Source organism: Rattus rattus, chromosome 11, assembly GCF_011064425.1.
Source record: "Rattus rattus isolate New Zealand chromosome 11, Rrattus_CSIRO_v1, whole genome shotgun sequence".
Lineage (NCBI taxonomy): Eukaryota > Metazoa > Chordata > Mammalia > Rodentia > Muridae > Rattus > Rattus rattus.
In genome coordinates, this window is record NC_046164.1 from 57984698 (window position 1) to 57998197 (window position 13500).

At 44.1% G+C, this 13500-nt stretch overlaps 1 protein-coding gene across 4 annotated transcripts in view; it reads right to left on the reverse strand.

Annotated features, from left to right (window-relative positions):
* The window catches only part of Slit2 (slit guidance ligand 2), a 327841-nt gene extending 318796 nt beyond the window's left edge, over positions 1–9045 (reverse strand). For all 4 annotated transcript variants that reach the window (XM_032916904.1, XM_032916902.1, XM_032916903.1 and 1 more), the window contains exons 1-3: positions 7981–9045; positions 5257–5328; positions 4013–4084 (exon numbers count right to left, since the gene is read on the reverse strand). In XM_032916904.1, coding sequence (XP_032772795.1) covers positions 4013–4084; positions 5257–5328; positions 7981–8159 — 323 coding nt within the window. In that variant the 5' untranslated portion in view covers positions 8160–9045. The remainder of the gene's footprint in view (positions 1–4012; positions 4085–5256; positions 5329–7980) is intronic.
* Between the last annotated feature and the right edge of the window lie 4455 nt (positions 9046–13500).

The following is a 13500-nucleotide window of genomic DNA, read 5'->3' on the forward strand; positions in this document are numbered from 1 at the left end:
TTTAGATGTAGCTAGACGACCAACCAAGAGCCTAACTGGTGAGTGGCTTTCCCAGGTGATCCAGAAGGTATTAAAAGGTGCTGAAAACCAGTAGCAGCTAGATAATTGTTAGCCCTGCTCCTATCTGCTCTTTTGTCTCTGTCCTGCCCCCATCAACGGAGCCTAAAATAGCACTGCACAGCCAGCACTCTAAAACCGTCCCCACATCCAAAGTGCCTTCCTACTTCTGGAATTAGTGTAACGATGAGCATTTGGTACTCGTGAGGTCCATTCAAAGCCACGGTTTTCTATTCCTGGCTCCTGCTCCCCCACAAACATAAGCCAGACAAATATGTGTTTCATTTTCAAGTATCATTATATCAAAAATTCCAATAATATTCCACTCATGCTCTGAGGGAATTTTCAAAATAGGAGGAACTGAATTTACTAGTAGGATGCCAAAGTCGTCCCCCCTGCCCCCCGACGGCCATAAAACAGAACTCGGGGTACAGCCTGACCAAAGCTGTGCATTGAATATCACTGAGCAGCACAGCTTTGGCAGCCTATGGAAGATGCAACTTGAAGAAAACTGCATAGAACACTATGTACCGTAAATCAATAACATTTAATAAAGACTGGCGGGGCTAGTCAGTGTTTTTCTGTGAAGTAGAAAGAAAAGCATGCTTTGATTACCCTAAATGTTCTGTGTAACTTTCTTGCATGAACTTTGGTTTTGCTTAGTTGGTTTGGATGGAATCAGCTGACCCAATAATTTCAATTAGAATCCTCTATAACTTTCTTATTAAAGAATAGGAAGCTACTGTATTTCACTGTGCATAATGCGTATTCTTCCTGGGAAGCCCCAACACCTCCCTCCAGGATAAACAGCACCTCCAACAAGACAAAGTATTCCAGACACCCTGGCATGGCATGTATCAGGCCTGGGAGTATGGCAGCAACTGTCCCAACAGGAAGTGACATATGCTCATGGGGTGCAAGCTCCATTAAAACCTATCCCATTCACAGTGACTCATAGCCACATGCCTATGAGACCTTCATCATCGGATGCTGTTTTCCCCCACAATAGCCAAAGGGAGTGACTTGAAACGGAAGGAGGGAGGAGAGAGGGACAAATGGTTTGAGAAGAAAGGGAGAAAGTAAAGGAAGGAGGACAGGAGGAAGGAGAGACAGCTTAACATTTTGACTGACATTGTTTAAACTACATTAATTAAACGAAAATCTTTTTTGTACCTATAGGGCGTTGATATTCAAGTATTTCTTTCTAATCTCATAATGTTAAATTTATGTTAAAATGACCTTGTTTTTGTACTAATTAAAAACTCACTGCATAAACTAGTATAAATACCATTTACTATTTTCAGATCTGCCTTTTCTTTATTAAGTTTAAAATTTCAACAACATTATAAAAAATACCTAACTCTTGATGTATTTACAAATACCTTCCCAGCATTGGCAAATGCTATTACTGTATCATCTTAAAATGAAAACAACTTAGAACCATACATTGGATATGAATAAAGTTGATGTTTTTTATTTTATTTTGCTTTACATACAAATGAAAAAAAAACCTGATGTCAAGCTTTTCTAGGTAAATGGCTATTACAACATAAGTAGTTTTTAATGCATTATGGCACAATTTGGAGTTCAATTTGCAGTTTTGCATCCAACTTATTAACAATCATGTAGATTATACGATCCAGAGTTTAACATTAATCCGTTTCCTGTTTTCTTACACTCCCCTTTGAAGTTTTGTAAGTAAGCAAGTTGTTCATGTGACATTAATGACTCTATAGAAAATAGGGGTAGATGTTGTAAGCCACAATAATTTGAATATGAAACTCACAAAGTAAGGTAGGGGTTTTTTGCTTTTGTATTTTTTATTGTTTAAAAAATAAACTCCACAAAATTTAAAATAGTTTTCTTCACAATAGTGTTGAATGCATTTCTTAGTAAATCTGCCTTGGCATTTAATATATTTAAAAATAAATATTTGAAAAGTGTATCCACAATGTTCCTAAGAAATGGCTTAGAATTCCAGAGTCCCAAGGAGATGAATTGGCTGTCAGATAACAATGCGCTTCCATCAGATGGACTTGGCAGTTGTAAACAAATGGAATTTTCTCAGCTTTTCCTCACAAATATGAAATATTTGCTCTCAGCCAACAGCTGGGGTGATTTAAAGAAGTCTTGCATATATATTAGTTTTCATTCAAAATTACAAGCCCTCCTCCCACTCTGCCACATCTGACTCACTCTTTGTAGAAGAGAAAATTGTTCAGAGATGAGGTGACATTCTCAAGGGAAGCAAAAGTTAAAAAACAGTATCTACTTACAACTGTAAACAAATTTCAAGTTATATGGCATCTTTAGGATTTTTTAGGAAGAGCTAATTTATTTAAGATGAAAGTTCAAATGAAATTTTGAAGGGGCTTTAAAAAAATGTAAAAAAAAAAAAAAAAAAGTGCATCGTTCTAATGCTCCTAAAGACTGAAAATTACAATACAAGTAAATGTGAGCTACAGAAAGTGCCATGGAGAACACAATAATGCAAATGTAGTTTTAGAACCAAGTTATCAGTATGTCCCCAGTCTGACCGGAAGACACTCTTGACAAAACTGCTACTGTTCCAATGAACGTTTAGCTATCCATTTATTGATACATTTTATTTTATGAAATATAGTTTATCAAAACATATTAAACTTTATGGTGTAAAACATCTCTGTGAGTTACTCACTAGGTGTATCAGCTATGCCCAAATAGCTTCCAGAGTATTTTTATATATAGAAGACAGGTTATGGATAAGAGAACTTGGGTAAGAACTCAACTAAATATTTACCTTGTTTTCACTTCCTCAAAACATATCTCAGTGTAGCAAATTAGTTTTTGTGTTATCCTACAGTCACAGTCATTGTATTCTCATATTTGTAAGGACAGAGTTTGAAAGTAGAATAAAGTAGATGTTCCTATGCTTTACTTGAGGACAGAAAAACACAGCCTGTATATTCCCAAACAGATCACAAAATTGCAAGCCAAGTTTTTACTTTTTAGACAATGACAGAAAATTAACCTTTGCTCTTGTGCTCAGTGAATCCGAATATATGTTGTGTCTCCCCCACCCCCAGTCACCTATTTAGATAAAAATATTTATTGTATCTTTACTAAAGGCAGGCGTGGAAACTTATTAAAATAATTATTAGTGGTTTAAATTTCAATGCACTGAAAATGAAAACGTAATCAAGAGAAATGAGATCTGTTCATTGCATTTCATATTACAATGTGTATAATTTCTCTGATTTCAGATATAAATTTTCTTTTATATATATTTAAATGATATATATTCTTTGAAGACAATAGTCAATTAATACTTACATCCATAAGAATTTTTATGTCTAAGACCAATATTTTTAAAGCGCAAAATTTACTCTTAAGCTTCATGAAAAAAAAATGCCAGTAATGGATATCGACCCATCCCTACTTTAATAACCTTTAGTTCATTTTTCCAAGCAGTAATATTTTAGAAGCTATTACAAAACAATTAAATAAAATTGGGAGTAGCCATTATTATCAATGTTCTCTGTAAATGTTAAACACGGAAAAGTCACTTCTCCACAACTATCCCCTTTAAATTTCCTAAAGCATCAACAATGGTGCACTCAGTAAGAGCATGGGTGTTTATAAGATTCTTAACTAAGTCTCTCTTTCCATAAAGTACAAAGTGACCAACCATTCTTGCTACATAAAGCACAGGTGTGGCAAACAAGAGCAGGCAGCTAGTTTAGTCAAAGCAATGCTCATCAAGGAAGTATCTCTGGAAAGCCCTGAATATTAGGCTTTAACACAAGCTCATGTCCTTTACCCAGGCCTCTGCCCTACCTTGGAAACCACTTGTTTGTGCCCCTTTGTGCTTCAACTTTAAAAGCTAAGCCAGGAAACTGAAGACATAATCCTCGACATCCAAGTGGCTTTAAACACACAGACATGTTGTCATGGGTTCGGAACTGAAAATACTTACAGTCTTTCTAGCTCCTTAAGATCCTGGAATGCTCCCCTCTCGATGGTGCTGATCTTGTTCTCCATGAGCTGACTGAAATGCAAAATATAACATGCTTCTGAATGTTGCCTTCTGAGGAGGCTGCAGCTCGGCAGGGGAAACATGCAACCCCTCCCTGACTCCCCCGTCTCTGTTTTGCTGTGAATTGAACGTCACTAGTAAATTCAGTAACGAAGTAAGAGAGAGAACTCAGAGAGGGGAAGCAGCTTCCACACAAGGCATTTATTATAAAAAAAAAAAAAGGGGGGGGGGACTGAACAAGTTTCATACAGCAGTTAATCATGAAAAGTTAGATCTGAAACTCAAACTCCAACATAAGTCAGTAACGGAAAGGAAGAACAGGCGGCAGATTTGAGAACTGTTTTCTTATACTGATTTCACTTGTGTCCTAACTAAGGCATTCTACTGAATGTTCAATGCATGCATAGTTTAATTTTGACTTACGGATGCACATCATCAATGGAATAGTGTCACAAAATTGTTTCTTAAAACCTAACATTGTAAGCACAGTAGTCGAAAATATTTGGTCACTTGGTGCAAATATTTACAAACTGTGGGTAACACATTTTTGCATAATACTGACTCTCAAACTAATAGTTAACTCACACCTAATTTAACCCACTAATTAGTGCAGTAATCATGTTGTAACAATTTATATCAGCTACAAAGCTATAAAATGTAAGGAAGGCAACTCAAAATGAGATCAATCTATTTGATACATAAACAGCCCCCAGCCACAAACTGCAGAAAAGATGGTTGCAAGATTTTAATGCTTTTTTTTTTCTGTACTTTTGCTTTGTGTGTGTAGGGGGAAAGGTCTGGACACTTTTACTTCAGAAGTAAGAGAAAGCAATCTACTGCAAGCTTCCACGCTAATTGTTAAGTCCTCACCATATCAGATTTCACCCATTATTCACTCATATTATTAAAAACAATATTCCACATTTTTATGTGTAAGGCCATTAAAGTAGAATAAACTAAAGATCTGAGGTCCTTTCTCTCTATTACTGTCACCACACATCCACTACTTAAAGGCACAGATTTCAATAAAAGTTGTACAATGGCAAACAGATAGAAATGGAAGACCTTAACTTTTTTAGGCTTCTGTCTTCAGAGAGGTTTTAAAGGCTACGAACACTTAGTGGTTGTGAGGAAGCATGCCATCTTAGAAACAAAACTGAGACGCAGAGGAAGGACACACTTACAGAACTCTGAGGTGTCTGAGACCCGCAAAATCTGTCTTCGTGATCCTTGTGATGTTATTTCCATTCAAATCCCTAAGAGACACCAAAAAAAAATAAAAGTTCCTTTTTTTAATTTCTCTCATATTTGGTCAAAGTAAAACTTAAAACAAGTTAGAGCTTTAGGGGGAAAAAAAACTTAATTCAATAAGTGTGGCTTAAAAGTGAGCTGGAGAGGAAAGGAAAGAAGCCTTTGAAATAATAGTTCATAAATGTCTCATGTTTACAAAATTCTTGCTTTGACATATAACAAAAAGAAAAAAAAATGAAACAATGACGCCATCACTAACTGTGGCTTTTGTTGTGTGTTTGTGGGCTGTGTGTGTGTGTGTGTGTGTGTGTGTGTGTGTGTGTGCTTTCGATTTGGGTTTCTACAAGAATGTGGGTATATATTTACTGAGGTATTCTGCAACTTTACACTTATTTTTAGTACAGCCCCCCCAGAAGTTTCTTTCAGAAAGTTAATGAAAAAAAAAAAACCCTCATATTATTCAGGGATTTTTTTTTTCTTTTTGAAAATTAGAACACTCAGGAGGTAGCATTGTGGCCAAAATTCCTGTGTGAGGGAGAGTGTGGTGCCTCAAAGACCTTCACCTCCCCACAATTTGAGGTCCCTGGGGAAGTTGAACTCTTTATAGCAGCTCCTGTCTCCCCCCTCACTGCCCCCACCCTGCCTCCCCCAACTGTGACTGTAGTTTAAACACTGGTGTGGACAATAATGGAAGCAGGATTTGGCCTTGACAAGTTTGTTTCATTTCAACAACATTTTTACTTCAGTCACATTCTTCTTTTCTGGTCAACAACTAAATTTTCAGGGCTTCGTTCATTCACAATAAAACTAGCCTTTGGGATACACTGAGTTCCTTACTAGAAGTTCTCTTACTTTGAACTTTCAAACTTTTGTGCTGAAATCTGTATTTAAAGCGTTTACTTTGCTAACGATAGAATTTTATAAACCAGCACTGAGTATGTGGTTTCCTAAAAACTCCACAGATCTCCCATAAAGAATTTTTTTCCCCAACCACTGGGCACTCCCCTGCCAGCTCTGGAAACCCAGCCCTTTGACAAGTTAGTGTTTACACTATTCTTAAGGACATGGGATGACGACAAAAACTAAATCAGAATTCCTCATTGTCCTCCTTGTCTCGGCAACCTACCTCTCTGAATTGTCTCTTAAAGTTGTGAGAATCATTTAAGGGCTGTTTGTTATCTGGTGCGATCCCGACCCCAACAGCAAATAAACGCTCTAGATCTCACTCTGATGAAACACCGGCCTTAAGGCCCAGCTAGCTGGGAAACAATCAAGGGGAGAACCCTAGTAGAGCTGGATATTGGCAAACCCTTCCAAAAAGAGAAAGTCCTGCATTGGGGCCTTCAGACAGAGGGGGACGCAGTTTGCATAAAGAGGAGGACAAGGGTTGGCCTTGATGACTTTGTATGCAGAAGTGTTGTCCTAGGGTTTCCCTTTCCCTTGGCTAAACGCAGTCCTAGCAAAGAGCAGGAGTCTCTGCGCAATCGACCACACTACACTAGCCCAAAACCATCCGCGCCTGCCAGCCCATGCGCAACCAGGAGAGCCGGGCGCATCCGGGGCTGGGGCGGGCGCGTGGCGTAGGGCTCGGCTTCACAAAGAGAGTAGCCTCCGCGCTTCGCTTCCCTAACTCGGGAAGTGCCCCACCAGGAGCATGGGGGCCGTCATCCCCGGGTCTGCGTTTATTTCTTCATTAAAGACTCGCGCAGACAGGGAGGCGGGGATGTCTGCGGGCGACCGAGCGCGAAGAGGGGCAGGCAGAGCAGCTGCCACCACGTGAAGGAGCTCAGAGATTGCCAGAAAGGTGCCCCAGGGCATACAGCCGCAGCAGGAAGAGCTGGAAGGGACAGCCCAGGCCACGGGGTCAACAAAGCAGTTGGACCCGGCCCAGTGGGTTCTAGATGAAGAAGCAATGCTAACTTTATTTAAACCCTGGGACGCAGTCTTGCCCAAAGTCTCCCGCTCAGTGGAGTCACTTAAGGACCGCTACGGTTGCTGCCGCCTCGCAGTAAATGAGAGGGTCTTTAGAAAGTTGAGGTAGGAGAATGATGCAAATGATGCAAGTCCCACAGAGAGGACTGCGGCTGTCCTGGGGTACTCATCCTTCGTAGACAATGAAATATCTCTCAAGCTCCCCAAGGCTCCATCTCCCCTCCCTCAGTACTTAGAAAGCTACATAAAGCCCAGGAGAGGACAATTCCCGTTTTGGCCACCCTTCTCCAGTCTGAGGCAACAAGGTCCTGAAATGACCCGTGACTGTTTGCAAGCCCAAGGTGACTCCTGGTTTTTCAGTCTAGGAAACAGGGTCACACCTCCCTTGCCCCAGGCATCCTTGGATTCTAGTTCCAGGCGCCTCTCTCCCCAGCCAGAAAGAACTGGTCCACAGTGCGCCGGCAGTGGCAAAGGGCGAGAGGGGTTCAGGAAAAGGGGGACCACGCAAGCTGCCAGCGACCCGCCCCTCCTTGGCAAAGGCTCCTCCCAGTTTAGTGCCCTTTCCAGAGGGCCCAACCCCGGGATGCGCGTGCTGAAGAGCCTCAGAGGGCTGCACCAGGAACAGGTTTCTACCACACGTGGACTTTCCAGGCTGGACGCTTAGGGCTGTGCTACCTCAATAGGGAGTGAGGGAGAATCGGGGAGGGCGAAGTACCCATACTCACAGTCTCTCCGTGTTGCGGGGGATATTCCTGGGCACACTGCGCAGTGCTAGCCCATGACAGTCCACTGTGCTGCCTGAACAGGAGCACTGGGCCGGACACGCCTGAGGCGCCACCTTGTTCAAGATCGACAACACTAACCCCAGAGATAGGGACAGTGTCTGCCAGCCAATGCCACTCATCTTCCCCAACAGACCCCTTGCTTTGAGGGACTTTAGCTTTCGGTTGCGTGAAAACTGGACGGCGTCCGAGGCCCAGTTCCTGGCGCTGGTCTTGCAGCCCACAGCCCACAGTAATATGGTACAGTGATATGGGGCAGGAGAGCAGACAGAAGCACACGTCTTTCCTCTGCTCTCCAAGCCTTTCTAGCAGAGCACAAGATCCGTGGGCAACTTCAGGTCCTGAATATCAATAGGCCCGACTCAGGCTTGGGGTAGACCCCGAAGCAGCTGTGAGGACAGAGCGCGACTTCAACTTGGCGGTAAAAGAGCTCCTACTTGCAGTGTCCGCGAAGATGCAGAGGCTGGTTGCTTGAGGACAAGGGAGGACTTCCGATTCCACGCACCCTCTAGCAAATCCGATTCCAGTGGGAAGAGTACAAGGCTGAGGAGGGGGCTTTAACAGTAATGGTGGCCCTGATCAAAGTGGATTCCCCCCGAAGCTAGAAGGCGCAAGGGCCTGGCAGGTCCAAAGCAGAGCCCTCGGAGAGACTGGTCATGTCGCGCGCCGGGGCGCACCGGGTATTCAGGCAGCCTTGGGGGCGCCGAGCGGTGATGCGGGGCGCAGGGCTCAGCTCACGGGGCCTCTCCACTCCTGCGGCACAGCAGCAGCCCCAAGCCGTCTTCTCTGCTTCGCGACAGCCAAGGATGGTTTGCACACACACACATGCACTTCACTGGAGGATATCTTGGCAATCCCGCCTCCCTCCCGGCGTCCTTGGCGACGCTCTGCACCAGGGCCTGCCCCTGAGGTCACACAGAGACAAAAGGGCAGTCGGACCGCTGCAGCCTTGCAGAAATATCCACTAGTCCTCACCCCTGCAGAAAAAATCCAGTAAGCCAAGTTGAGTAGGAGAGATTGAGTGGGTACTAGCTGGGGCAAGATTTGCAGACAGGCGAGCTCAGAGAGCAAAGCAAAGACTAGGTGTCGGCGATGCCAGTGCTGCTACTATGCCCTGATGGATGACTACTAGGTGGTAGGCAGGAAGATAGAATCTGCTACCTGGGTAGACCCCAGGCGACAGCTGAATGGCAGTAGAGGGTGCGCGCTCTTGTCAGCCACTCTGGTCTCCGGGATACGCCGCAGCTCCGCAGCCCACACCTGACGGCACAGGTAGAAGAAACAACAGCGACGTCCTGATGTGCGCAGTCTCTCAGCCACCCTTCAGGCAGCCCCTACAAGTGGGTCTTCAACCTCAAAGTGCAGGAAGTTTCCCCCGCTTGGATCTGGTCTCCCACTGTCACGGGAGGAGTCCAGCCGCAGACGTGGAGAAGCCGCTTGGCCCCGGACGTTGCACCTGACTCGGCGACCACAGTCTAGGCAGCGCTCGGCTTCCAGCCCCTTCCCCTCTCTGGGAGGCTTTCGGCAGTCGCCGCTCCCGGGGAGAAGGTGGAGGGAGAGGGAAGGCGGAGACTGAGCGGGGACTGGCGCTCCAGAGCCCCAGGCAAGTGTCTAAACAATAGGACGGACTCGGCAGCCTAAGTCTCGCCCGGCTGCTGGAAGGTGGGTTGTTGTTGTAACTGGAGTTGTCCGCTCTGGCTGCTGGGCGCTGAGCGCAGCCAAACAAAAGACCCCAGTCCGCGCCTCTGGAGTCGCCGGTGGGCCCCCGGGACGTCCCCTTTTTCTCCTCAGTACTCCCGCAGCCCCAGGAAAGCTCGGCAGCTCCGGCCTGCGCCCTGAAGCCTGGGCGCTCCCATCCCTCGCCACCGCCGCCGCCGCCGCCGCCGCCTCCTTCTCCTTTTTTTAACCACCGTCTGCAGCAGCCACAGCCGCCGCCTCCTCCAGCCTCCGCCGTCCAGGCGCTCCGTAAATAAATAAGCCCAAGTCCGAAGTTAAAGCGGCCGCCGCGCTTTATATAGCAACCGGAGCCCCCGCCCTTGGCTCCGCCCCCGCGAGCCTCGCCCCGCCCCCTGGCCGCGCGCGGCAAGCCCGCACCTCGCCCGGGAGAGGTGAGGCCCAGGCTGCCAGCTCTGGCTGCAGGCGGCGGCGCGCGTTCCCGTACGCCCCTGCTCGCGCCCAGACTCCTAGAACAAGACAAAGTTGGTCACCAGAAAGAGGTACCCCGGTCCCCGCCACGCAACTCCTTGACCCTAGAGGTGACCCGAGCCCGGAGACGGAGATTCCCAGTGGGAAAAGGAGGAGAGGGACAGCTTTGAGGGCAGCTCATAAATAAATGGAGATCGCAGCGCCTCTGCTGCAGCTTCTTGAGGCGCGAACCTAAAGGGGACCGCTCTAGGCTTGCAACACTGCAAGAGAGAGACAGCTAGATTATGATTTTAAAATTAAAACAAAAAACTCTACTGAAATAGATCTGCCTGCGCGCGCGCTCGCAGTCTCTCCCTCCCCTCTCTCTCTCTCTCTCTCTCTCTCTCTCTCTCTCTCTCTCTCTCTCTCTCTCTCTCTCTCTTTTGGGGGAGACTTCAAACTTTAGAGTTGTAGCAAGTTGGGAATAGTGCTTTCAACCTTCTTGCTTGCCTTCACATCTCTAAGCCAACGTCTTCCGTTAACCCTTTCTTTATAGTCACTTAAACACCATGCTGAGGGATTGGTTGTATGTGTACTATACAAACTCACACAACTCCCTGTGGTTTTACTCTCTTAGGAGGCAAAGGGAAGGGGAAGTAAATCCTAGCAATGCCCATTATACTAGAAGGCTTTCCTTAATTCAGTGCCATCCCCACCCCCAACCCCACCCCCACCCCGACCATCATCCCCACCCCCACCCCCACCCCAGCACTATTTTGGAAAGGAATTTCCTCATTTCTTCTTGTCTGCTCAGCGTGAGGTCTGGCAATAGTCACCATCTCCCTTTCTCTCAGCAGAAACCAACACCACTGTAGGTTTGAAATAACATCTAAATGAGTCAGCTTCTTCACTTGATTTTAATTTCCTCATCATCTTTGCCTGTAGTCACATATCTGCTGTGTGCCAGCTCCTACCATAAAGTCAGTTTTATAGTAAAGTCTCATTTGTATACAGTGTCTGCCAACTCTTGACCACAAAATCTGCCCAGTTCCCTTTAGCATGTTTGGCATTTAACAATTTACCTGTCACTTAGTAGGTTTCCTGATAAGTGTTTTCTTTCATGAATATGAAACTTGAAATCCCTCCACCATCTTTATTTTTGCTTATTTAAAAATTTCAGGATATCTTTTTCAGGTCATTTTGCCTGACACTGAGATCCAAAAGCCCTTCAGAAGTTTTTGGGTTTTTTGTTTGTTTGTTTGTTTTTTGTTTTCAAAGACAGGATGTCCCCTCATAAAGTAGATTGGAACCCTTGGTATTATTCATTTGAATGTCATTCATTTAGTTGTATGGCACCAATCTTTTAAAGACTTCAGAACATTTGACATTCATGCATTCATTTGTCCTTCTACATTTTAGCTTAAAGGCCTGTTATATAACTAACTTCCTTGAAAAGAAAAGAGAAGCCAGAGCCACATTTCCTTATGGCTTGAAACACGGAACACATGTCAGTTGCGAAACAAATTGTCATTGATGAGGGATTCTCCCAACTAGTGAATTTCTTTATAATAATAAATTATGTGATCAAGGCATGTTTTCACATGCACTAATTCATTTACTGTCACAACTTGGACATTTCGTTGGTAACATGATAAATTTATCCACTGCCTGTGCTTCATAGTTCTATGTGCATTTTAATTACAGGAATCTACATTCAAAATATTCATAAATGATACCACTGGAATTAGATGCAACAACATTCAGGTTTGATTCTTCTCTCTCTCTCTCTCTCTCTCTCTCTCGCTCTCTCGCTCTCTGTACGGGTGTGTGTGTGTGTGTGTGTGTGTGTGTGTGTGTGTGTGTGTCTTGCTTTTCATTCTGCATGAAATCAAGAGGAGGTTGAACAACATTCACACAAAATGTGCCTAAGGAAACACTTTTAATTAAATGAAAATTTATAGAAGATACGACCAATGAATTTCTTTTAAAAAAATGATGGTTTTAAGTAAATCATGATGTTTTTAAGCTAGTGAATTTTTTGTGTATCAACAACTTTCAATTAAGAAAGGAACGTGAATGACAAAGTTTCTGGGGGGGAGGCAGCATTACTGCATTATTTTTACAGCGCTACTGAGTGATGTTTCTTAAGGGCCTTACACACATCCCCAAACATTAACTTTCAAGGCTTACTTCTTCCCAGGTTTTGTTGCTCCCAAATGAGTTCTGAGTTTCTCTTTGATTGTTGTAGCCAGCCCTGTGAAAGACCTCTGTGGTGCCTGCAGTCACCACACGAGGTCTCCATAAATCCTGACCTGGATTAAGTAAGTGGGATCCACTGCAGTCAGCATTCAAGTCTCCTATTAGTTTAAGAGGAAAATCCCATTGGTGGAAGACTGCACGAATAATTTAGATACTTAAAAAAAAATTTAAAAATCACAGTGTGTGATCAAAGCTTTAGGGTGTTGGGGCCTACAAGAAAGGGCAGTAAGGAAAGAAAATTGTTTTAAAAGGGAGAGGTGAATATTAGTGAGACTTTAGTTATCTTTTAACAAAGGTGAGCTATACTGAGCACTGATCAACATTGTAAAACTCCATAGAACAATTCTTTGAGTTCAACCTGTTTGGTGATACTATTATCCATTACTCCACAATGTCTTTACTTTTCTAATTTTCTCATAGTATTGTTTTTGGAATTATGAATATGACACCCAAATACCATGTAGGTTATGACCAGACTAATGTTCATGTCAAACTTACTCACTGCCAGGGTACTTGATGGAGCATGGCTACAAGCACTTGAGTTTTTCCCTCCCTTAATGGCAGATATGTTTGCTGTTCTTCAGTGAAGGCCAAGAGCATTAAATACAGAAGAGTAGCTACGACCTAAACTCTGTTTGCAGACCCAAGCTTCTCTTGTGCCCTAATGGGTATCTCCCCTGAAACCCTCAGGCTTTTTGTTGTTGTTATTTGGTTTGTTTGTTTGCTTGTTTTTTGTTTTGTTTTGCTTTAGAAAGAATACCTCCTAAATCAGGTATTCCTCTCTTTGTAAGCTCTGTGGCCCTCCCAGAATGTGATGGAGAACTCGGGTTCGAAGCATTACAGTGGTCTGGAAACGTGGGTTGTTTACCAAGAGCCTTCTGCCTTGAAATGGGCCTAAGTAGCAGTAGTTCTTTGCCCATGATCCCCTCATGAGCAGCCTTAGAATCTCCAGGAACTGTAGTTGAAATTCCAGAGGAGAAAAGTCAGTACAAAGACTCAGATTGAAATGTGGAAGCTGGACGTCAGGAGTCTGCACACTTGCAAGCCGTAAAACTGATTTCGATGCTTGCTAAAGTTCTA